Below are 23,779 nucleotides of genomic sequence, written 5' to 3'. Positions count from 1 at the left end.
CTCGCCAATTCTGGCAACGGGGGTAGTATTCCACCCTTCTAGAGGGAGAAGACATGTTGTTGATACTATCCTGGTTAAAGTTAACCAGAGCCCCAGCGTCACAAAATGGACGCTGCTGCCACAGACACAAGTCTGACCTCCTGCTGCTGGGAGTCCTTCCAGTCACGGAGGTTTGGACAATAGGTTTCCAGCCTGGAGAGGTGCGAGCACCACCCCAAACAGGACTTTGTGTATTGGGACAGGGAGGGCTGAATAGACTGAGACACTGCCTGGGGCACACTAGGTGCTCCATGCATAACCCAGTTCAAACCTGTTGCTGGGGCACTCCAGCCCCAGCTCTGGCGCGAAACTGGACAAAGGAAAGGGGGAGTAACCACCCCCCTTCCTGGTCCCATCCATAGGAGGGACCTAGGAACTAATCCAGCCCCTTTTAGCTGTATAAAGGCAGGAGATGTGTCCTTGGACTTTAGATTTGATCCTGAACTGAAACTTGAAACGAAACTCTGGACCTTTGACGTTCTGCTGAAGCTGAAGACTAACGAATCTCCCTTGTGGCCAAGGAGTGACCACCCTGGGCAACCAGGCACCATCCAGCAAATCAACGGCTTGCTTTGTCGACGTTGCCGCCGGAACCAGAGCACAGAGCCTGACAAGACCCAGACTTCCAGACCTCACGAGTTCTGCGTGGGGCCCTTCTGCTTTTGTTCTGTTCGACGCATGGTCCGGTTGCTGGCCCGTTGGCTAGTAGCCTCTGTGACGACAATCGTTTTGAACCAACTCGCTGGTCTGGTTGCTCCAGACTGCTCCAGACTGGCCCTTGCCTCCCTGCAAAGGTGAGGCACCTCAGACCTTGCTGGTCTGCACCAGAAGCCTTCTCTGAATCCTGCGTGGGTTGCCATTGCCAAGGCTTGTTGACCCCAATCCGGCAGTCAACTCCTCCATCTGCGAGAACCTTCTTGGGACAGCTCGCCTACAGCACCTGGTCATCCTAGACGCCTCCTGGTCCGCGTGGCTGAAGAGACAAGATCCACGACAGCACCTGATTGCTCCTCGACGTTGTCTGGTTCCATCCTGGTTCCACCCGGTCACTGGCTAGTGACCCAGACTCTGTCCCATCTGATTTCAGGTCCTCTTCATCCTCGATCCACCCTTGGATCCACCCCGACATCTTCCTCCTGGTCACCTGCAGCATCTTTTTTCACAGGCTCCATAGACCTCAACGGCGAAACCCAACACATCTTCACACCTATGCCGCGGCCGTCCGTGGGTGAGGTAACGAGAGTACTTCGGTGCTCCCAAGGGTATTGACTATCCAAGTGTCTAGGTTTTTAGTTGTTTCCTTCTAGCTGAAGCGGGAGTGTCCTAAATCCTTATTTATCTAATTTCCAAGTTCCCATTGACTTTACATTGACTCCCGCGTGTGTGTAAAGACACTGCACGCGCCGCCTACTTCTAAACTAAGGTTCAGATAGTGCAGCCCCAGCGATACCCTAGGCCTTTCCTTTTCCCATGACGTGGTACTTATACAACTTTCTTTATATATGGTTTGCTTCGCCCCTAGGGCTTAACTGTAAATTGTGCAACTTAACGTATTCTGACTAAGTAACTTGTTATGTGCTTTGGCCTTTGATCTCAAAGAGTTCAGAGGAGTGTGTTAGTGAATAAATACATATATATTTTATATATATCCTGTGTGGTGTCCTTTCATTTGATATTCAAGGGGTTACATATGGTAAAACAGCTGGCTTTACACGCCCTCAAGAGTCTTTTAGCCTAAGACTGTTCTGTCCACGCTACCACTAGGATAGCTGATCTATAAGGTGAACTTACAACCATCACTATAAGGGTTGTTTGTATTGGTGCATGGTGTTCAACTTTAATATTGATCATCATATACCAGGCCAACTTCTCACAGCGTCCGCAACACAACTTTGTCTGGATGGACTGAAAGGAAAGGAGGCTTCGAGGAAAGGGCCTGGAGATCAATCACTCTCCTGGCAGAGGTGATGGCAACCAGGAAAGCGGTCTTCAGAGTAAGTAGGCGAAGAGGACAGTTTTGAAGTGGCTCAAAGGGAGCGCACATCAGAAAGGTAAGAACAAGGTTCAAGTCCCACTGAGGCATCACGGAAGGGACTGGAGGAAACATATGGGTGATGCCCTTTAAGAACCTATTTACAACCGGGGACTTGAACAAAGAGGGCTGATCAGGTAGCCTTAAGAAGGCAGAAATGGCCAAGAGGTAGCCCTTCAGAGTGCCCAGAGCAGAGCCCTGCTGGGCAAGAGAAAGAAGAAAGAGGAGAACCTCTGAAAGAGGGGCAGAAAGGGGATCCACAGCCTTTGCTGTGCACCATGCCACAAAATTATTCCACCTGCAGACGTATACCGATTTTGTGGAGGGACCCCTGGCTGCCAGAATGACATTAGACACTTCAGGAGGCAAGTCAAATGGCCTCAACTGCTGCCGCTCAATCTCCACACATGTAAGTGGAGACTGGACAGGTTCGGGTGGAGGACCGTCCCCTGCTGCGACAGAAGGTCCTCCTGAAGAGGCAGACAAATCGGGGGATCGACAAACATGCTGATCAGCTCGGGATACCAGAACCTTCGTGCCCAGTCCGGAGCCACAAGGATGACTTGGGCCCGGTCGCGCCTGATCTTCAGCACTCTGGGCAGAAGTGGTATAGGCGGAAAGGCGTACAACAGACTGCACTCCACTCACGACGAAAAGTGTCTCAGAGCGAGTGCCGCCTTGGAAATTCCAACGCGCAGAACTGATGACATTGTGCGTTCTCTTCTGTGACGAATAGATCTAACCAAAGCTCTCCCCACTGCCGAAAGAGGCCTTGTGCCACGTCAGAGTTCAGACGCCATTCGTGATCCATCATGCACCGACAGCTGAGTTAGTCCGCCCTGGCGTTCAGGGAACCTGCCAGGTGTTGAACCACCAGGGTCATGCCCTGATGTTCCAGCCACTGCCAGAGGCGCAGAGCCTCCTGGCAAAGGGTCCACGACCCCACCCCGCCCTGTTTGTTGCAGTACCACATGGCGGTGGTGTTGTCCGTGAACACCTGCACTACACTTCCCCGGACAGAGGGAAGGAATGCCTTCAGTGCAAGTCGGATCGCCCACAGCTCCAGAAGGTTGATATGGAGCTGGGACTCCACCGGAGACCAGAGTCCTCTGATCTCCGCCTCTCCCATGTGGCCACCCCAGCCCTGGAGGGACGCGTCCGTCACAACTACGTGCTCCGGTTGGGGAAGGGAGGGGGATCTGCCGCTGACCTAATTGCAGTCCGTGAGCCACCACTGCAACTGTCTTGTAGTGCCCTCCGAGATCAAGACATGGTCGGACAAGTTGCCCTGATGCTGGGCCCACTGAAACTTCAGGTCCCAATGCAGAGCCCACATCTGCCACCTGGCGGGATGCACCAGAAGGATGCAGGAGGCCATCAGCCCCAGAAGCCGCAGCGTCAACCTGACCGAGACCCGGGATGAAGGCTGAAAGATCAGAATCAGAGCCTGAATATCCCGAACCCGCTGTTCGGGAGGATAAACCAGAAACTGCGCCGAGTCTAGAACCGCTCCGATGAAGAGGAGCTTCCGAGAGGGACACAGGTGCCACTTCGGCAAATTGATGGAGAACCCCCGCAGGTGCAGGAGGTCGGCCGTAGTCACGAGGTGGGTGACTACTGTCTGGGGCGAGCCCGCCTTCAACAACCAGTCGTCTAGGTAGGAGAAGACTGACACCCCTAACCTGCGCAGATGAGCTGTGACCACCACCATCACTTTCGTGAACACCCGTGGGGCGCTGGTAAGGCCGAAGGGGAGCACGGTAAACTGAAAGTGCTCGTGGCCTACCGTAAACCACAGGTAGCGCTGGTGGGCCGGCAGGACGGGGATGCGGAAATACGCGTCCTGCAAGTCCAACGCCAGTGTCAGCATCTTAAACCTCTCCTTCCGGAGGAAGCCGTTGACGTTCCGCAGGTCCAAGATAGGCCCCCTTTGCCCTTCTTGGGAACCAGAAAGTAGTGGGAGTAACAACTACACCCTACTTCTGGCCCAGGAACGCGCTCAATGGCCCCCTTGGCCAAGAGGACCATAACTTCCTCTTGCAGAAGGCTCAAATGATCCCCCGACACGCGGTGGTACTGCGGTGGCATGGCTGGAGGGGTCGCCTCGAAGGTGAGGGAATAACCCCTTCGGACGATTTGCAGCACCCACCTGTCCGATGTGATGTTGCGCCAGTGCGCCAGTGGAGGTGATGGCGAAGGCTGCCCCCAGCTCGGACTAGGAGGGCTTTGAGGCGGATGCTGCGGGGTGTGGATGTGGACTGGCCTCGCCGTTGTCCCCGACCACCGCCACGGCGAATACCACGTCCGCCACCGCGTTGGATGTTGGTCTGCGGCCCGTGGCTGGCAGGACTTGTGGGGGCGCCCCTTTCAAGGCCACAAAATGGGCGAAAGGCAGCAGATTGCTGGCGCAGGGCGGACAGGCCCAAGGACTTGGACGTAGTCCTGGAGTCCTTAAAGCACTCAAGCGCACTGTCTGCCTTGTCGCCAAAGAGGCGACGGCCATCAAACAGCATGTCCATAGGAGTGTTTTGGACATCAGCCATCGCTCTGCCCAGCGAGTCCGTTGTATCCAGTCCAAATCTGATGGAGTACCGTGCCGCATCTCGACCCTCCGTTGTAACGACCGCGTTGTGATTCCCTACGGAGTGAAAGACTGCGGGATGGTATATATTCGTTGCAGATTGGATGGAAAGGAATTTGCTTTAACTGAATAGGGAGAAAACTGAGCTATTGCTTTTTGGGGATGCAAACCTCGATCTGGAATGGTAACTGGAGGCCGGACCTCCTACGGACCCTCCAGATTCCAGTTGAGAAAGCTAAACATTTTGGGCCAACCTTAGACACTGAACATTCTCTGAAGGACAGGCCAACCACGCCGTAGCTACCTGCTTCTGGCTTATAAGGAAGTTAAAGATTTTTCTTTTTATCCCCATCAGCGCGAAAGCAGGTTGCACTAGCCTTCGTCATGTCCAGACTAGATTGTAATTCCTTTTACATGGATTCGAACATCAGCACCTAGGCAAAACATCGGGTGGCACAGAATGCACTTGCCAGAGCTATTCTTGGCATTCTCAAGCACCAGGGGCTGGACTTGGCGAGCTGCATTGGCTCCCCATCTGGAAGTGCATTCTGTCTAAATTCTTCTCGGACACGCCGCAGACTTTGGAACTCGATTCCTCAGTCTGAACATTTGCCTTTTAAAAAGGCACTCAAGACCGGTCTCTTCACCATCTAGGCAGCTCTTTCTAGAATGAATTTGGTTTGACTGACATTGTTCAATATCGGATGGTCTTGACTACCACCCTTGATGCCTATGGGTAAATGTCATGCGGTCATCCTTTATAAAATCAAAATCACCTTCCCCTTACTGAACCCAGAATTCCGGGCCTACAGTTGCCATCTTCCGCGAGACACACTGGATATTCCAATATCCAACATCACAGTAAGGTAGTACTGATGCTAGCAGTATCTCTCTAACCTCAAGATCCTAGAATAAGCCTCATCTAGTCTTGCCTAAATGCAATCCTGTTAGTTCCAACTCCACAAAATCACAACACATGTAAGGTAGATTTAAAGTAAGCCAACTTAAAATATTGTTTGCAGAGAGATTTACAAGCCTAAATCTTGGGCGCTCAAATGCAAATCGTCAATAGCAGTAGTTGTGTGCCATATTGGTTTGGACTAAACATACATTTGGTATCTGCAGACCACATAAAATGTCAGCAGCATTTTTTAAATCACAAAGCCAGACTGTTGTATTCTGCACTGTAGGAAGCTGGCTCTCTATATAGTGCACCAAAAGGAGTCCAGGCAACCCTTATTGGTTTATAGAGACACAAGTAACAAACTCAAATGCTCTTTTGTGGTGGTGTGGGCGAGCAGTTTAGGCTTATCAGAAGGTAGTGCTAATCTTTAGTTGTACTAAGAGGCAATATAGAAACACACACAATGATAAATTGAAGCCCAATTAAAAAAAACAAAAAAAACAAAAACTTTCGTATATAAATTTCAACATCAGGAACTTCGGGATCAAGTAAGTACTTTTGGATATTGATTTTTTTCAGGTAACTAAAATGTTCACTTGAATGCGCCTTTGCGCGGCAATGCTTTCTTATGGGAAAAAGGCATATCTATAGCTATACGAATATAATAAAGAGAGAGCCCAAACCTTTGAGGCGGGTAATCTTAGGAACCACAGCACCAATCACAACAGCCAATACAGCGTTGGAAAGGGAAGTTGCAGCAGAAGGACATAGGCTATGCAGACGCCCACCATATACATTTAAAAGGTAAAAGAACCGTGCCAGCAAAGTAGTCCCTTGTGGGCGTGTCTGCATTGTGCTGTGGGCGTGTGCTGGGGCGTGACAAACGCTGGGGACGTGTGGTACGTTCCGCCCTTCATGCCATGTCTGATATTGTGTGCTGTGGGCGTGTGCTGGGGGTGTGGGCGTGTGCGGGGCGTGGGATTACGGGGGGGAAAAAAAAGCGAGCGTTGTGCCCAATATTTCATTGTTTTTTCTTCCCAAGTTCTGTACATTTCAGCTACAGGTGTCCACCCTGCTCCCTTTAAATACCCCTGCACCCCCCATAATTATAACCCACCCTTCCTCCTTAAAATACTGCAACACCCTTAAACACTAACCCATCTTAACCCTATAAATATACCCTGTACCCCCAAACCTATCCCTAAAAATAGCCCTGTACCCCAAACCCAGCCCTGAACCCTAAAAATACCCCTGTACCCCAAAACCCAAACCTACCCCTGAACCCTAAAATACCCCTGTACCCCAAAACCCAAACCTAGCCCTGAACCCTTAAAATACCCCTGTACCCCAAAACCCAAACCTACCACTGAACCCTAAAAATACCCATGTACCCCAAAACCCAAACCTAGCCTTGAACCATAAAATACCCCTGTACCCCAAAACCCAAACCTAGCCCTGAAACCTTAAAATACCCCTGTATCCCAAAACCCATACCTATCCCTAAACCCTAAAACTTCCCCTGTACCCCAGAACCCAAAACTATATCTGAAACCTTAAAATACCCAAACACCCCAAAACATACCTCAGTACCCCAAAACATATACCCATACTTACCTTATCCAAACATTTAAAAAAAAAAAACATGTTTTTACCATTCATGCATTTACAACGAATTTCGTTGTAAATGTATGCGTGGTAAAAGCATATGAAATGTAATTCCATGCGTTATAATGGCATTGCGGAGTCATGGTACTTTCGTAATGAAAGTATGCGGAGTGTTGGTATGTGGAAAGAAAGTTGCGGAATAATGGGTGTTTATCCTCCCCCCCCGGTAAGTACATTGGTGGCACGGCGGCCCACATCTCCAGCAACATACTCATATTTTTTCACCACCGATTTGAAAAATGCACAGGTTTCTCTCATTCATGGCCAGCACCGACATACACTTTTAGACACACCTCACGCCACAAGTTCTAGAATTGCGAACTGTAGAGCTGGGGAGCTACGTTCGAATCTCAGCATCAGCTCAACATCCTGTGATTCCAGGCAAATCGCTTTGTCTCCCCCTGCCGACCACAAATGAATGTGTTCTTCTGTAATGTAAATTGTGCTCATGCCATGTTGTCGAGTTCGCGCTATATAATATTGCAAGGAAAAATAAAGTAGGGAAACTCAAGTTCACACACTACTGAACGCGCACTCTTAAGTGCATCAGCAGTGCACTGTGAATCGGAGTGTTTCACAGGCCTGTCACCGATGAGAAAAGCTATCAAAACGAAATCCTACAAAACAATATACTACTGGCCGGCAGCAATTCATACCCGGACAACGTCGGGACGGGCTGCTAGTACTGCATACAGTTACTAGCAATAGGTTTACAGGCGGTCCCCTTCAGGACTTAAGGTGGTAGGAAACCAAGGTCCAAAGAACCACCAGCGGTTAGTCTTTACCTACCCTGCAGGATCCCGGTGTAGAGGTGCTGGTCAGTTTGGTAGCTTTGCGTGGAATACAAGGGGGCTGAGGGGTGCGGGAGATGCGCAAGGAGTCACCTAGAAATAGGCTTCAGATGGAGGCAAGTCTGGGAGCTCCCAATTGGGTGCTCGGTTTGTGAGGGCCCTGGAGGCAAGGATGCACAGTCTGTTCTCAGAAATCCAGCCTGGAGCGCTCGGGTGCCGAGTGTGATTAGGTCGCTGGGCATGTGCAGCACCGGCACTCATGGTTGTCAGTCTTTGCCGATTGTGGGGACAAAAACAGAACAGTAGGCCACTTTTGTAGTGGTCTCTGTGGTACGGATGTCCCTTGATGGCAGCTCGATCTTGGAGTCCAGATTGAACTCAAACAGGCTTTGGTTGCTTCAAGGGGTCCAGTTCCACAGGTATTGGTGCTGTGCGGCTCTGGTTGGTCCTGGCGTCTTCTCATTTAATGGCAAACCGGATCTGACCTTCTGGAGCATGGAGACCTGTTCCTGGGCAGCTGCTGTGTCGATGAAACCAAGGGGGCAGCAGAACGGTAGACCGGACTTTGCTGTTTGGTGCCTGCAAGCTGTAGGGGTGGAGTCCCTCTACTTCAAGGGAGTTTGTGGACAATGTGCCAAGTGCTAGCAGTCCACCGTAGTTCTTGTCCGATGCACAGCAGGACGACGATTCGGTTTGTCACGACTGTCGGGACGGGTGAAGGTAGGGTTTGGCACCAAAAAGTATGCAGTTGGCTCTCAGTGTAGGAAGCTGGCTCTGTATATACAATATCAATGTAAGGTATAGTGTGCAGAGTCCAGTGGATCCCCAAAGGCTTAGCGGTTAAAGTAGATAATAGCTTGCTCTCTATTTGTGGTAGTGTGGGCAAGCAGTAAGGCTTTATCAGAGGGTAGTGTTAAGCATTGGTTGTACACGCTCAGGCAAGAAACATAGCACACACTCGAAAACTGAACTCAGACCAACTGTTTGTGTAAAAATTATTTAGTTGTATTTTATTTTTAGAACAAAGCAGGACTTGGCACAGGTTAAGTAAAAACTTTACTTGTCCAGGCAGGTTGAACAATACAAGCAAGCTGAATGAAAAGGACTGTTGCAGGTTTGTAGAATCTTTAAAAACAGTTGATATTAATTTAGATTATTTTGTAGATGCTTTTTTACTCAGTGTGATATGCCTAGATATCACACTGGGACATTTACTAGATAAAAGGGCATTAAAAAACAGTTGGGCATTAAAAAAAACAGTTATTGATCTCCATACAAACACCCTCAAAACTGAAGTTTTTTCAGAGGAAAACAGTCAATGCAATCCTATGGAGAAAAATGAGGTTATCGTTTGGCAGGTAAGTAAACGGTCTATGGGGTTGAGTTTCTGGGGTAAATACAAGTGTTCCCCCGGGTCAAGGGTGCACTCAAAAAGCACCCTCAGCGGCAGTAGGACAGACAGGTGCAGAGTTCTAAGGCCCAATGTTATCCAATGAGGGATAGGGGTCCTCCGGTTGGTGGCTACTCATGGGGACGTCACTTAGATGTGGGAGTTTAGCTCAGGGTAAGGGGGGGGGGGGGGGGGGGGGGAGATCAGTTAGCACTGTGGCAGCCAGGTACAGGATTGGCGTTTGGTGCCTGCTTTGTTTCAATGAGGATTCCCTGGTTACAACAAACACTGCAGTCTCGGGCACAAAGACTTTTTGGAGGCAACCACTGTTTGGAGGGGTAAGCTGGGATGCTGTGGGTTGCCTGGATACAGTCGGTTGGGCCAACCAAGGCCATGGGGTGTCTGGTTTCTTTAAACCAGCTCCTGGTTTTGGTCGGGGGTTCCTCCAGATAGAGGCTGCAGGCGTCTGCTTGAGGCAGATAAGGGGTCACTGGATACCAGGCCAGGATCACCAGGGAGATCCTGACCTGGGCCTCTCAAACTTTGGCCGTGGGCATCAGGTGCAGAGTGTTGCAGACTTGTGGATCTGGCTGGAACTAGATTCTGTTGGTGAGCAAACCCGGTGCTAACTGGAGACAGTCTTGGTAGGGAAGGCAGGGCAGGTCCTCCTGGTTCTGGGGAGCTGCCGGCTGCTGAACATGCCTGGATTTCGCTGCAGCAGGTTGAGATCGGGATAGGCCAGTAGGGCTGGGGCCAAGTACGTTGGTGTCCTCTCTTTCTTGCTTTTCTGAGGAGGCAAGGTTAGGGGTTGCCCCTAAATACTAAATTTATGGGCATTTCATAGTCCTTTCCTTGGAGTGGGTGCACCCCCTATTATGCCAACCTCCAGTGTGAGGGGTGCATAAGCCTCACTCTGGTTGGTTGGGTCCCCCCACCTTCAAGATGGTGGGGACTGAGCTCTGCTACGCCTCGCCTCCCTCACCTAAAGGGTGGCGTGGGCAAAGATGGCAACACCTCTCCAATATTTGTTTTCCTGCCGATTCTCGAATCCAAAAGGAGGGGTGGGGGGGCAGAACCGGTGGAGGCCAGTGGCTCCACCACTTTGTAAGCTGGCTGGGCCAGCTTACAAAGGCGGCAAGCCTTTGAAGCTTCTCCTTGCCCATCCTGGGGGAAAAGACTTGACACCTCTGACCAGGATGGGCTTTGTTTCAGGAAACCGAGCGGGAGGCTCTTGACCCAGGGGTCCAATAACATGTGTTGGGGTGGCAGCTGGCGAGCAGCCAGTCAGCCAGGACACTAATGTTAGGTCGTTTTTCAGGGGTAATCTCGAAGATGCCCTCCAAGTGCATTTGGCATTGAATCCCACACTGGTATAAGTGTGAGTATAATGTGCTGAGAAATTTGATATCAAACTTCCCAGATTTCAGTAAAGCCATTATGGTGCTTTGGAGTTTGTAATGACAAACTCCCAGACCATATACTCTTTATGGCTTTACTGCACTTACAATGTCTAAGACTGGACTTAACAAGGGGTGGATGGCGCACAGCTTAAGGATCGTATTTTCAGATAGAAGGAGATTTCTTTTGGAAAGTAAATAGGTCGGGTGCTCCACCTGGTGACGTGTCCGTCCTAGGCGCGTCTCTGGGTAAATCCTGGTAATGTGTCACCTTTTAATTGTTCATTTGTTCACATCATCATTGTACTTCATGATAACATTCCGTGATTTCAATCAATATTTTCGATTTTTCATGAACACATTTACATCCGGTTGCTCCAATGCATTTCGGGCAACGTGCCCTTCATCTGGGAGCTTCTACAAACAAAGATAAAGACATAGCGCTAAGGATGTGTTTACAATCAGCGGGGGATTTTAAATTAAGGCCGCATGCAAAAACGTGATGTGCTACGAGTTAATCAGAGTGAAATTAGGTGAATTCAAAAATGAGTTCAGACCACATGCGGGGAGGGTGATAGGGAGGGTGAGGCGAGGTGGGATGGGGGGGAAAGTGTAAGGGTCATGCGAGCGAAGTTCGTACATGCTTCTCGGACTACGTGCCTTATTGGTGAATCTCGGTAGGGGTGCGTACCAGTGTTCAGATTAGTTCGCGTTACTGTGGTTAAGCCCGTGCGAGCTAAATGGACATCGTCGTAAATAAAAACGAGTGACCGGTTGGTGTGGGTTAGACTTACTCGGTGTACTGCTATTTTCGGCTTCGGTGGTCGGTGTGATGGTTTCTATGCGGAAGTGTAGTTGCCGGAAGTGATGTTATACGCGTGGTTACAGAGTAAACAAACAACGGACTATAGGTGCTAGAATGTAGTGTCGGCCATGTTGAGGAGTGTAAGGTGGGTTGGAAACAGTCGCATCTCAGGAAACAATGTGTGCAGCTTTCAGTATCTCATATGAAACATGAAAATTCTAAACGATCGTTAAGGCCCATGGGCTTCATAGATTGCATTCTATAAATCCAAGCCATCTCTCTCTGCAACAGATATTTGCTGTTATCAATGCCCTCGATTTTTTGAACGTGTTCCAAGACCAAAAACTTGATTTGGGACACATTATGTCTATTTTCATTAAAATGTGTTGCTATGTTTGATTTGGTGTTCTTTAGTCTTATGTTCGATTTATGCTCATTAATCCGAGTCTTTATTTTTCTCTCAGTTTTGCCAATGTAGCACTTCCCACATGGGCATTTTATGAGATATACGACATTAGAGGTGTCGCATGTCGCATTTACATGTAACTTCACAGGAGTCCCTTTCATGGGGTGGTTCAGCACCGATCCAGTGATGTTATTACAGTTTCCACAATTTCTGCACGGTCTAGTGCCTTTCGCTGGCAGTTCCATAGGATGCTTTTTGGTGAGGATTTCTTTGAAGTTAGCACTGCGGGTATAGGCAAATATTGGAGGTTCTTTAAAGGTGGTACCAAAGTCGGGTCCAATGCTCATGATCGGCCAGTGGCGTAAGATGATTCTTTTGAACGAAGGGCTCATGTTCGAGAATTTAGACACTAGGACCATCCTGTTCTTTTGTTCACGTGGTGTTTTGGATAGAAGTTTTTCTCTGGGTGTTTCAAGGGCCTTCTTCTTAGCGCTTTCTATGAGGGACTTTGGATATCCTCTTGTGTGGAACCTTTCACCCATTTCTTGCAGTCGGATTGCAGTCTGTCTGGGGTTAGATGAAATTCTCCACTCTCAACATTTGGGATATCGGTAAATGTGATTTTAAGGACCCTTGGTGGTGACTGGTGAAATGTAACGCATTGTTTCGGTCAGTTTTTTTCCCCGAAACAGATCCGTTTCAAAACCGGTGGCTGTAGTTGTGATCTTCACATCTAGAAAGGTGATCGTGTTTTTATTGATCTCCCAAGTGAATTGGATACGTTCATTGGCTTGGTTCAATGAGGTCAGGGCTTGTTATAGAGATTCTTCAGTGTTCTTCCAGATGATGAATATGTCATCGATATATCTCGCATACATTTTCATGTTGTTTGTCCAGTTAGGGTTATCATAGATGTTGGTCTGTTCAAAGTACTTCATGTAGATGTTCGCATAAGTCGGCGCGGCACAATTCCCCATCGAGGTGCCGGACAACTGTAGGTACCACTCATTGTTCAATTGGAAATAGTTTTGGTACAGCGTGAAAATCATTAGTTCCATGAGGAGTTGTTGCATGCCTGGTTCAAGGTTGCTTTCAAGAATGGATTTTTCTATGGCTTCTATGCCCCCAGCGTGGGGGATAGACGTGTAGAGCGAGCGGACGTCCGCTGTGCATAGTACTACTTGTTCTTCTTCAGAGATATCAATACGAGCCAGTTTGAGGAAATCTGTCGTGTCTTGGATATAACTATCCATCGGTCTTACTGTCGGTTGTAAATAGCGGTCTATGAATTTCCCCACTGGTTTATGGAGTGAACCCCTGGTGGAGACAATAGGCCTGAACGGAGGGTCTTCTAGGCACTTGTGGATTTTTGGTATCAGGTGAATGGTCGGACTCTTCGGGAATGGTTTCAATAAGTATTTCTTGGTTCTGTCATCTATGGTTCCACATTCATAAGCTTTATGAACAATGCTAGTCAACATTTCTTTGAATTGTGTGGTGGGGTTGCTGGTGAGTCTCATGTAGGTCAGTTCATCTTGTATGTGTTCTTGTACCTTCCGGTCATACATGGAGGAGTTCATCACCACTAGGGCGCCGCCCTTGTCGTCCTTAATGCATTTGATTTGCTCATTGTTGGCTAGCTTTCTTAGGGTATCATAATCCTTCTGGGTGATATTTTTATGTCCTTTCTTGTTGTAATTCAATTTGGAAATGTCTTGATTTACGAGGTACTCAAATAAATCAATGCTTTTGTGGCTTATAGGTGCTTCAAATGTGCTAGCTGATCGAAGACCCATCAATTGATCGGGTTTCTTCGGTAGAGGGGGTATCACATGGTCGAAGTAATGTCGTAACTCCAATTTTCGTGTGAACTTATATGTACTGACTTGTAATTCTAGGTGATTGGTTCTGTAAGTTGGTATGAACGAAGTGCCCTTAGATAACAAATTCATTTCGTGTTTTGGGAGCGTCACATCGGAGATGTTAATGATCAAGTGTTCTTTTTCTTGTTGTCCTTCTTTGTGCTCCGAGTGCTGGGGTGAGCGGTTTCTTTCTCCTTTTCTTTTTCTGAGACTCCTCCTGGGTCGCTTCGAGTGTCTTTGCCTTCGGCTAAAAAAGATACCGCAGTAGACAATCCTGCCTGTTGATTTTGGGTTTCAGCTCCTGTTGTCGATTCAATCGGCTGTGCGAATGCTCTTCTTAATGGGCGGTTGGAAGTGTCACTGCCGGAGGAGGACGTATCAGTTTGCGAGTTGGATGGTTTGTTTCTCCTGCGTTGGGCGTATACGTCAGCCCACGTGTACACCTCTCCCAATTTGTAGTCTTGTGTGTCCCTTCTAAATTTCCTGATTTTTCGGTCATTTATTTCTCGGGAATGCTTGTCTAGTTGTCCTTTGATGTCTTCAAGGATCTTCGTCCATTCATCAGTAGTTGTCATGTTCGACAATTAGTCTTCTACTTCTTTTATTTCTTTACTCAAGTCGGTTAGAATACTCGACAGCTCTTGAATTAGGAGTAATATTAAATCAAGACTGCATTTGTTTAATACAGCGTTCCATTTTTCTTGGAAGGATTTAGAGTTCTTACACAACGATGGTTTCAACGCTATGCGCAACCCTCTGGGGATTCGTAGCGCTCGGTGATATTTGAGTAGGGTACTAGCGTGTAGTTTTTAGTTCACTTCCCTTTTGGACAAATATAATAGCTGTCGTATGCATTGTTCCTTGGTGCGATCGGAGGTATTGGAGGCTATGTTTTCACTAATTAGGGCGTAGATGCGGGCTGTTTCACTCTCATCGAAAGCCAGAATGTCTGCTTTGGCGTCGGTTGATCGGGTGATCTCATCATATTGCATTTTGTTGGGTTGCGTGCTGCCTTCCTTCGGGCGGACTGATAGGTATGACTAAACAAGGGGTGGATGGCGCACAGCTTAAGGATCGTATTTTCAGATAGAAGATTTCTTTTGGAAAGTAAATAGGTCGGGTGCTCCACCTGGTGACGTGTCCTGAAACGGATCTGTTTCGAAAAAAAACTGACCGAAACAATGCGTTACATTTCACCAGTCACCACCAAGGGTCCTTAAAATCACATTTACCGATATCCCAAATGTTGAGAGTGAGGAGAATTTCATCTAACCCCAGACAGACTGAAATCCGACTGCAAGAAATGGGTGAAAGGTTCCACACAAGAGGATATCCAAAGTCCCTCATAGAAAGCGCTAAGAAGAAGGCCCTTGAAACACCCAGAGAAAAACTTCTATCCAAAACACCACGTGAACAAAAGAACAGGATGGTCCTAGTGTCTAAATTCTCGAACATGAGCCCTTCGTTCAAAAGAATCATCTTACGCCACTGGCCGATCATGAGCATTGAACCCGACTTTGGTACCACCTTTAAAGAACCTCCAATATTTGCCTACACTCGCAGTGCTAACTTGAAAGAAATCCTCACCAAAAAGCATCCTATGGAACTGCCAGCGAAAGGCACTAGACCGTGCAGAAATTGTGGAAACTGTAATAACATCATCACTGGATCGGTGCTGAACCACCCCATGAAAGGGACTCCTGCGAAGTTACATGTAAATGCGACATGCGACACCTCTAATGTCGTATATCTCATAAAATGCCCATGTGGGAAGTGCTACATTGGCAAAACCGAGAGAAAAATAAAGACTCGGATTAATGAGCATAAATCGAACATAAGACCAAAGAACACCAAATCGAACATAGCAACACATTTTAATGAAAATAGACATACTGTGTCCCAAATCAAGTTTTTGGTCTTAGAACACGTTTAAAAAACCGAGGGCATTGATAACAGCAAATATCTGTTGCAGAGAGAGATGGCTTGGATTTATAGAATGCAATCTATGAAGCCCATGGGCCTTAATGATCGTTTAGAATTTTCATGTTTCATATGAGATACTGAAAGCTGTACACATTGTTTCCTGAGATGCAACTCTGTTTCCAACCCACCTCACACTCCTCAACATGGCCGACACTACATTCTAGCACCTATAGTCCGTTGTTTATGTTTACTCTGTAACCACGCGTATAACACCACTTCTGGCAACTACACTTCCACATAGAAACCATCACACCGACGACCGAAGCCGAAAATAGCAGTAAGTCTAACCCACACCAACCGGTCACTCGTTTTTATTTACGACGATGTCCATTTAGCTCGCACGGGCTTAACCACAGTAACGCAAACTAATCTGAACACTGGTACGCACCCCTACCGAGATTCACCAATAAGGCACGTAGTCCGAGAAGCATGTACGAACTTCGCTCGCATGACCCTTACACTTTCCCCTCCCACCTCGCCTCACCCTCCCTATCACCCTCCCCGCATGTGGTCTGAACTCATTTTTGAATTCACCTAATTTCACTCTGATCAACTCGTAGCACATCACGTTTTTGCATGCGGCCTTAATTTAAAAAACCCCACTGATTGTAAACACATCCTTAGCGCTATGTCTTTATCTTTGTTTGTAGAAGCTCCCAGATGAAGGGCACGTTGCCCGAAATGCATTGGAGCAACCGGATGTAAATGTGTTCATGAAAATTCGAAAAAATTGAAATATTGATTGAAATCACGGAATGTTATCATGAAGTACAATGATGATGTGAACAAATGAACAATTAAAACCGTAAAACAAACCAGGAGTCTTGTCTTACGAGAACCCAAGGAGTGCCCACTACTCAGGGATGACACCATACACTCATGGTGACACATTACCAGGATTTAAGACTGGACTTAAAAAACTGCAGGGGTACAGGGCTTATTTTATTTATTTATTTTATTTATTTTGAAAGTTTTATATAGCGCAAACAAGATCTTTGCAGATATCAGAGCGCTTTACAGACGAAAGGAACAACGTGTGAGTAGATAGCAATTGGGGTGGGGAAGATACATGTGGGAGCATAGTCAGCCAGATACCTCAATAATGATACAAGTACAAATAATTGATAGCGTAAACACTCAGGCAGGTCAATGACACGCATCATACAAAAATGCAAAAAAGATTAGTAAAACTGAATGGTACAACGTCTGTAAATATCATCCCCAGTAATAATTCAAGTGTATTTAGCCATGAGGATAGCTTTTACTTCTTTCTTAAAAAGCATGGTAGAGGAGATGAGTCTGATTTCAGGGGGGAGTGAGTTCCAGATCCTGGGTGCCATTCCTGAGAAGGAGCATTTATACGTTTTTTCCTTGCGGAATCTTTGGGGCTTTAGCAGGAGGTTGTTTGTGCCTCTAGTGTTTCTAGAGCCTCTGGAAATCGTCAGCTTTTGGGCGAGGTATCCGGGTGAGCTCAGGTGGACAGCCTTGTGCGTGATGCAGGCGATTTTCTGATGAATTCTGGCTTCAAAAGGCAGCCAGTTCAGTGCTCTCAGGTCAGGGGAAATGTGTGAGTGTTTTCTTGAACCGGTGATGAGTCTCGCTGCAGCGTTTAGAGAAGCTCTTATGGGTGCCGTGGTAGTTAGGGGGAGACCGCAGAGGGCGATGCTGCCGTAATCTATTCGAGGGATGACTAGAGCTTGTACCGCAGTTTGGAGATCTTTGGCTGGAAGGAAGGGTTTGAGTTTCCTTAGGGTATTGATCTGGTAGTTCGCCCCTTTAGTTGCTTTGTTGATGTGTTCCTGCATGTTGAGGTTGGTGTCAAGTGTTATGCCTAGAGATTTTGCTGAGTCCACAACGGTGGGCTGAACATTGAGTGCGGTTAGGTGTTTAAACCAGATTTGAGTGGTAGTGATCTTCGCAGGAGGTGAGATCAAGAGGAACTCTGTTTTAAGAGCATTGAGCTTGAGGTGATTAGCAGCCAACCATGATTGGGTGCTTCTGATCGTTGAATTCAAGAGCATAATGTCTTTGGGTGATTGTACTTTGAGATAAAGTGGAGTGTCATCGGCGTACATGTGGAATTGAACATTGGATGCATGTAGCAAGGTGGTGAGAGGTTCCATAACTAGGTTAAACAAAGTTGGGGATAGGGAGGATCCTTGTGGGACACCTAGCGTTACCGGTATTGGAAAAGACATCAAGTTGTTACTCTTGAATTTCTGCGTTCTGTTGTGTAGAAAGGACGTGAACCACTTGAGCACAGTTCCAGATATACCCATTCTTGTGTTTAATAGATCAAGTAAGTTCTCATGTGTACCTGTACCCCCAACAGTGGTATAGTGCACCCAGCTAGAGGGGTGGCTTACTTATGCCATAGGCAGTGGATTGTAGGCATGGCACACAGGTATGTGTGCATATCGTTTGTTCACTTTGCTCTGCACCAAAACACACAGCCTGCATTGGGGTGGGGGGTGTTTTGAGGTACAGGGCCTCTAAGGGTGGCACAATATGGGCTTCAGTCCTTAGAGGCCTTATCTGGTCAGAGTGCCCTGGGTACCCATGGTACATTTTACAAGGGACTTGCATGTGGTAACAGTTGCCAATTGGGTTTGCAACAGTACAGTTTTAGGGAAAGTACATAGGCCCTGGGTACCTGGTTGGAAGCAACCCAGGTAACACTTAGTCAAACAGCATCAACATAAGCAAAAAGTGGGTGGCAACCATGCAAAAAGGGCCACTTTCCTACACTCAGTCTTCATTTTCTCCGCCCTTCTTTGTTTTCTTGTGTCAGTCGAATCCAGTTCCTAGTGTCAGTGGTGCCACCTAAATACTCAATTTAGGAACGTAAAGGAGGGGGGTGAGGAAATAGCCAATGGGCTACTTACCTTTGAGGTGCCTACACCCTCCCTAATATGACCACTTCCTGTGGAGAGTGGGCATAACCCTGACCCAGTGTATTGAATTTCGCCTAAAACCAAGAGAGTGGAATTCTATTTTTCGTGTTCACTAGAGGTAGCTCACCTTAGAGGTGTAACTAGCCTGATAGTTATAGCTAATTTTCCCACCTGTCCTGGTGCCAAACGAGCCCAGGGAAAGGGGTGGCATTTCCACTGTCTGGGGTAAGCCAGGGTTGCATATCCAAGGTGGCAGAGGCCTCTGAAGCCTCCTGGTTTGATATCCTGGTTACTAGCCATCCTGCTTAGAGGTGACAACACCTCTGGCCGGAGCAGGCGTTGTTTCTGACCTCAGAGCGTGAGCTATCATCTGCAGGGGGTCAGAAACCTGCCTCATGGCAGGGTGGTCCACACCAGTCAGCCAGTACACTAGAGGTGTGTAGGTTTTCAGGGGGCACCTCTAAGGTGCCCTCTGGGTGCATGTTTTAATACATCCACTATTGGCATCAGTATGGATTTATTAAAACAACGTGTCTGATACCATACATTATAGGTTTCAGTGAAGCCATAATGTAACTGTGGAACTCGTAATGACTAGTGCCCAGCACATGTACTCAAGATGGCTTTCCTGTTCACTTGTACTATCTAGTATTTGGACTAGATAGTACAGGGGCATACCTGTTTAAGCAGATATGCCCTCACATGTAATATAATGCATCCCACCTTAGGGCTGTAAGGCTTGCTGGAGGGGTGACTTACACATTGCATGCAGTGTTTGGGGACATGGCACACAAGGAGTGTGCCATGTCGTGTTTTCACTTTTGTCTGCACCATTTCACACAGCCTGCAATGGCAGTCTCCATGAGTTTGGTGGTGGGGCTCTGAGGGTGGAACAATACATGCTGCACTCTTTAGTACCCGGACTCTAGGTACCAGGGGTTTCAAACTAGGGACTTAGAAGGTTGCTAAAGGTCTGGCCAACTGTGGAACAATTGCACAGTTACCTTGTTTTTGGGATAGAACACTGGCAACCTGGACAGCAGGAACCCACTGCACTTCACATTTGTATCAAATATCAAACAAAAAAGGGGGTGACCATGTCAAAAAGGGACACTTTCCTCCCATCAGATTCTCTAAACTTTAGAGTAGGCCACCTTAACAATGTTGAAGGTACCCATAGACAATAGTTTAGCCTTTGCTTATGAAAGGGATAAGGGGGAATTATTCTCCATTCAATCGTCTGAGCTCTTTCTTGGGGTCCTGAGGCAGTAAGAAGTCACTGGACCACAGCCTGTGTGGGTAAGGTTGTTTACCACTGGTATCAACCAGAGAATACTGCTGCTCTCCCTGAGGGACAGCTAAGTGACTCAGACATTTAACTCTCAGAGCAGACAAGGCCTTCCATCATGAGGTGGATGGGCTGAGATATATATAATGAGTAGGACACTATACATAACAAAACTATCAAGTGCAGAGGATGCTTCACTTTATAAAAAATAAAATATTTTAACAAGTTAATAAAATGATACAATCAAAAAACAAGATACATTTCGGAGACGAGCTCATCATAGCAATTGCTAGGCCAAAGATATAGCAGCAAATATCTTTATAGTTCTCCTGCCCTAGATCTCTGTTAAGCACAGAGCCCAAATACAGATGTTATTTTAAAGGAGATTGCTCAGATCAATCCTGATCCTGTCAGACATGTTCAGGTCCCTCAAACTATGGCTGATGGGATATATGTCCCAAAGCATTACTTTGAACTAGTCACCTGTGATGTTCAAGGATGCTCAGGAGCCCAGAGTCAATTAACGGCCTAACTTGACTATCTAGTTGATGAAAATAATTGGTAGAACAGTTCACGCTCCATTTCCCTAGGGCGCATTTTGGAGATACAGGGTCCATCTGAATATCTACATATCACAGCAGAATATTCCTGGTGGCGATCTCACCTAATCCATCGACTAAAAAAGCCCCTTTACATTGATTGGGGGAAAATAAGCCTACAAAAAGGTAATCTGTTTTTAGGGGCTTTAAGTCAAAGTGATGAAACAAATTATGTTATTTATTTTGCTATGAATCATAAGCACTTTCTGGAAGTCAAATTGTAACCATCCGAGTCCACACAAGGTGAAGACTTGACATAAATGCATCATTTTAAACTTTTTTTTCATTTCAATAAATAGCATCTAGAGTGAGGTTTTCAAATAGTTTATTTTCAAAGGTTTCAAATATTACCAAGGTTATTTCAGAACACACACGCAAAGCTGATTTTTAATGGGCTCAAAACGACTGTTTTTTGTAGACATTTATATAATTTTTAACTAAATGGTCTAAAATATGTTCTGCAATACAAGTCTATAAAGGTATGATTGTGAGGTTTTCATTCTCCCAAACAGAGCTAAAGAAAAAACATACTGGTGAAATTTCTGTTACATGCAAGTAGACCAGACTTCAACTGAAGAAATCCTAGGTTTTACCTGCTGGGTTTTTGTCAGGATTGTATTCCAATGCATTGCTGCAGATCAGGTCGATATCCTTTAGGTAGTCTTTTACAGTGTTATACTTGTGCAGGTCGATTTTGCTGATTACTGTGGAAAGGTCCATGGGCTGAGCAATTACTATTCCATAATCGGGGACCTACAGGTCAAACATGGATACGGATAAATCACTGAGTATGTCAATGCATACCATCATACAATGCTTATGGACAGGTTGTCGATTTCATTATAAATATGGTTTTCACATGCAGATTTAAACAAAAGGCCAGGCTTTCAACCATGTGGCATGTACTAGGAACAAACATGCTTACCTCTTCTGGGTCAACAGGTTTGGTAAACGCTCTGAAACGTTTATCAATAGCAAGCCTGTGCGTGACATCTCTTAAAAATAGACGAAGTTCTCGCAATGTTCCCTCCTCTTCTGACTCTAGTCTTCTGATCTCCTCCGTTGTCAAAGGCCGGGGAGCCGGCATGGGCGCAACAGGTAAAACTTCAAGTGCCTGCAATACTATTGGGAACACATTGCATTAATAACCCATTTTCTCAAAGTGAACCATCATGACCTAGATTAAAGACTGAACAGATCAAGACATATTGATGCACTGAACACAAAATCCTTCTAGAGGGGAGTTCCAATTCAGCAATTTCAGGTGGAGATCTGGTATACTGGTGGAATTAATGGTACCGGGATACTAGACTTCTGCAGCTTTATTAAATATTGGCTCCTTTACAAATCATGGCCTCAGCAGCATTTACAAATTCCTAGACCAATTCTTGCAATGGCTAGGGTACTTCTTTGGTAATCTTTCAGTGAGATGCCTCAATTCAAAGAAGTCACCCATTTTGCACTGGTAAACCTCAAAATAACATTCACTCACCCTCTCACCACTCCAATTACAGTTCAGTATGAAAGTTGATATTGCAGTGTACTCCAGCCTGTCACTGTCCTCCGGGCAATGCATGGTGGTACATGCAATAAAAAAGTATTTCCACAGGGAGCGTGTCTTGATGCATACAGTATGCTTTATATTCTTTGACACTATTGTTTCTATCTTGTGAAGTCTCCAAAAAAGGCAGAAAGTTGGTTCTCAGTTTGTGTTCTATTTAAATGGATGAGTGTCGCAACAATTTACATGTGCCATCCCCTGGCTCTGGCACAAAACCATCACATACCTTAAGACTTAAGCAACAAACACTAAGAGTAAGGACTTTACTGGCTCCCGGTGCCAAAATGCATTATTTTTAATGCTCTATTCCTGGCGACTGTGCTGAAGACCGTTACGGTCCTCAGAATTTGCAATCTATTTCAAATGTCTTTACTCCTTGTTCAGTGCTTCTGCTCTTCCTACCCAATTTTTATGTTGCCTGTGTTGGAGGTTGCTCTATCATTCCTACCCTCCATTTTCTGAAATGTGTTGCCCCTTTCAACTACACTGATTAATGACCACTTCTACTTTTGAAAATCTTTGAAATATGTTCTAACCTGAATGTGCCGGACAGCCTCACACTCATTGAACCACCCACACTTCTGCATGCAATTTGTGAAACTTCCTTTGGCATTTTATGGTTTTAAAAAAAAAAAACAGCAAGTTTTCTGAGACCGGTTTTAATTGCATCACTGAAGTATTCCACGATTCAATTTGTAGACTGCTAAAAAGCCAGAGCTGGCTGAAGGTTTCATAACATGATAGTTATGCTCAAATACTCAAAAGTCTGCAAAAGAGGTTTTAGTCTCCTTTTCAGTTTAAGGATAGTTGCAGGTAAACCGGTTTCATGAAGGCACAAAACCTTTGTTTATATGTAAATAAAATCGGAGAGCATTGTGAACATTCATAAGGGTGCAGGGTCTCTAAGGTTGGCACAATCGGTGCTGCAGCCATTGGAGGTCTACCCTGGTCACAGTGCCCCAGGTGCCTGTGGTGCCATTTGCCAGGGGCTGACCTGTGACCGGAGAGGCCAATTGGACTCGTTTTGGGGAAAGAGCACAGGCCCTGGGAGCCTGATTGGCGGGGACCCAAAGCACACCATGAAAAGGTACATTGGTGGTCTGGCAAGGAGTATGGGTGGGTGGGTGGGGGGGGAGTGGGGGCTTCTGCAATAGAAACCCACAGTCCTACAGGTACCAAAACAAAAGGAGTAGTTTCTTGCCTGTAACTGCAGTTCTGTAGTAGGGGTATCTCTGTTATAGTCAATCTTGTGACTAGTCTCGCCCATGTGCGGGAACCCCGGAGCAATCTAAATAGTCTCTTAAGTTGTCTTGTTCTGCAGTCCTGCATAGCCACTTAGGAGAAAATCAAAGACAAATAATGCAGCCTAAAACTACAAGGCTACATTGGCCAGCACTTCATCTTGAAGTGAAAAGGATAGCCAAATAATATTACATTTTACAAATTTTGTAAAGTTTCACACCTAGAGAAACTCCCCTTCACAAAAATCCTTTGTCATGATAGAGAGGAAGGGTTGGTCCGACAAGCCCTATAGGCTGCCATTATGTGTCTGGAAAAGGGATACCGTGCCTTTAAGGAGCTC

General features: G+C 46.5%; 1 protein-coding gene across 2 annotated transcripts in view; it reads right to left on the bottom strand.

Annotated features, from left to right (window-relative positions):
- The window catches only part of ATAD2 (ATPase family AAA domain containing 2), a 558,187-nt gene that overhangs the window by 229,385 nt on the left and 305,023 nt on the right, over positions 1 to 23,779 (bottom strand). For both annotated transcript variants that reach the window (XM_078686807.1, XM_078686808.1), the window contains exons 21-22: positions 21,562 to 21,758; positions 21,230 to 21,389 (exon numbers count right to left, since the gene is read on the bottom strand). In XM_078686807.1, coding sequence (XP_078542933.1) covers positions 21,230 to 21,389; positions 21,562 to 21,758 — 357 coding nt within the window. The remainder of the gene's footprint in view (positions 1 to 21,229; positions 21,390 to 21,561; positions 21,759 to 23,779) is intronic.

The sequence above is a fragment of the Lissotriton helveticus genome, chromosome 4_1 (genome assembly GCF_964261635.1).
Source record: "Lissotriton helveticus chromosome 4_1, aLisHel1.1, whole genome shotgun sequence".
Classification (NCBI taxonomy): domain Eukaryota; kingdom Metazoa; phylum Chordata; class Amphibia; order Caudata; family Salamandridae; genus Lissotriton; species Lissotriton helveticus.
The sequence above is the reverse complement of the archived record's forward strand: the minus strand, read 5'-3'. Positions and strand labels throughout refer to the sequence as shown.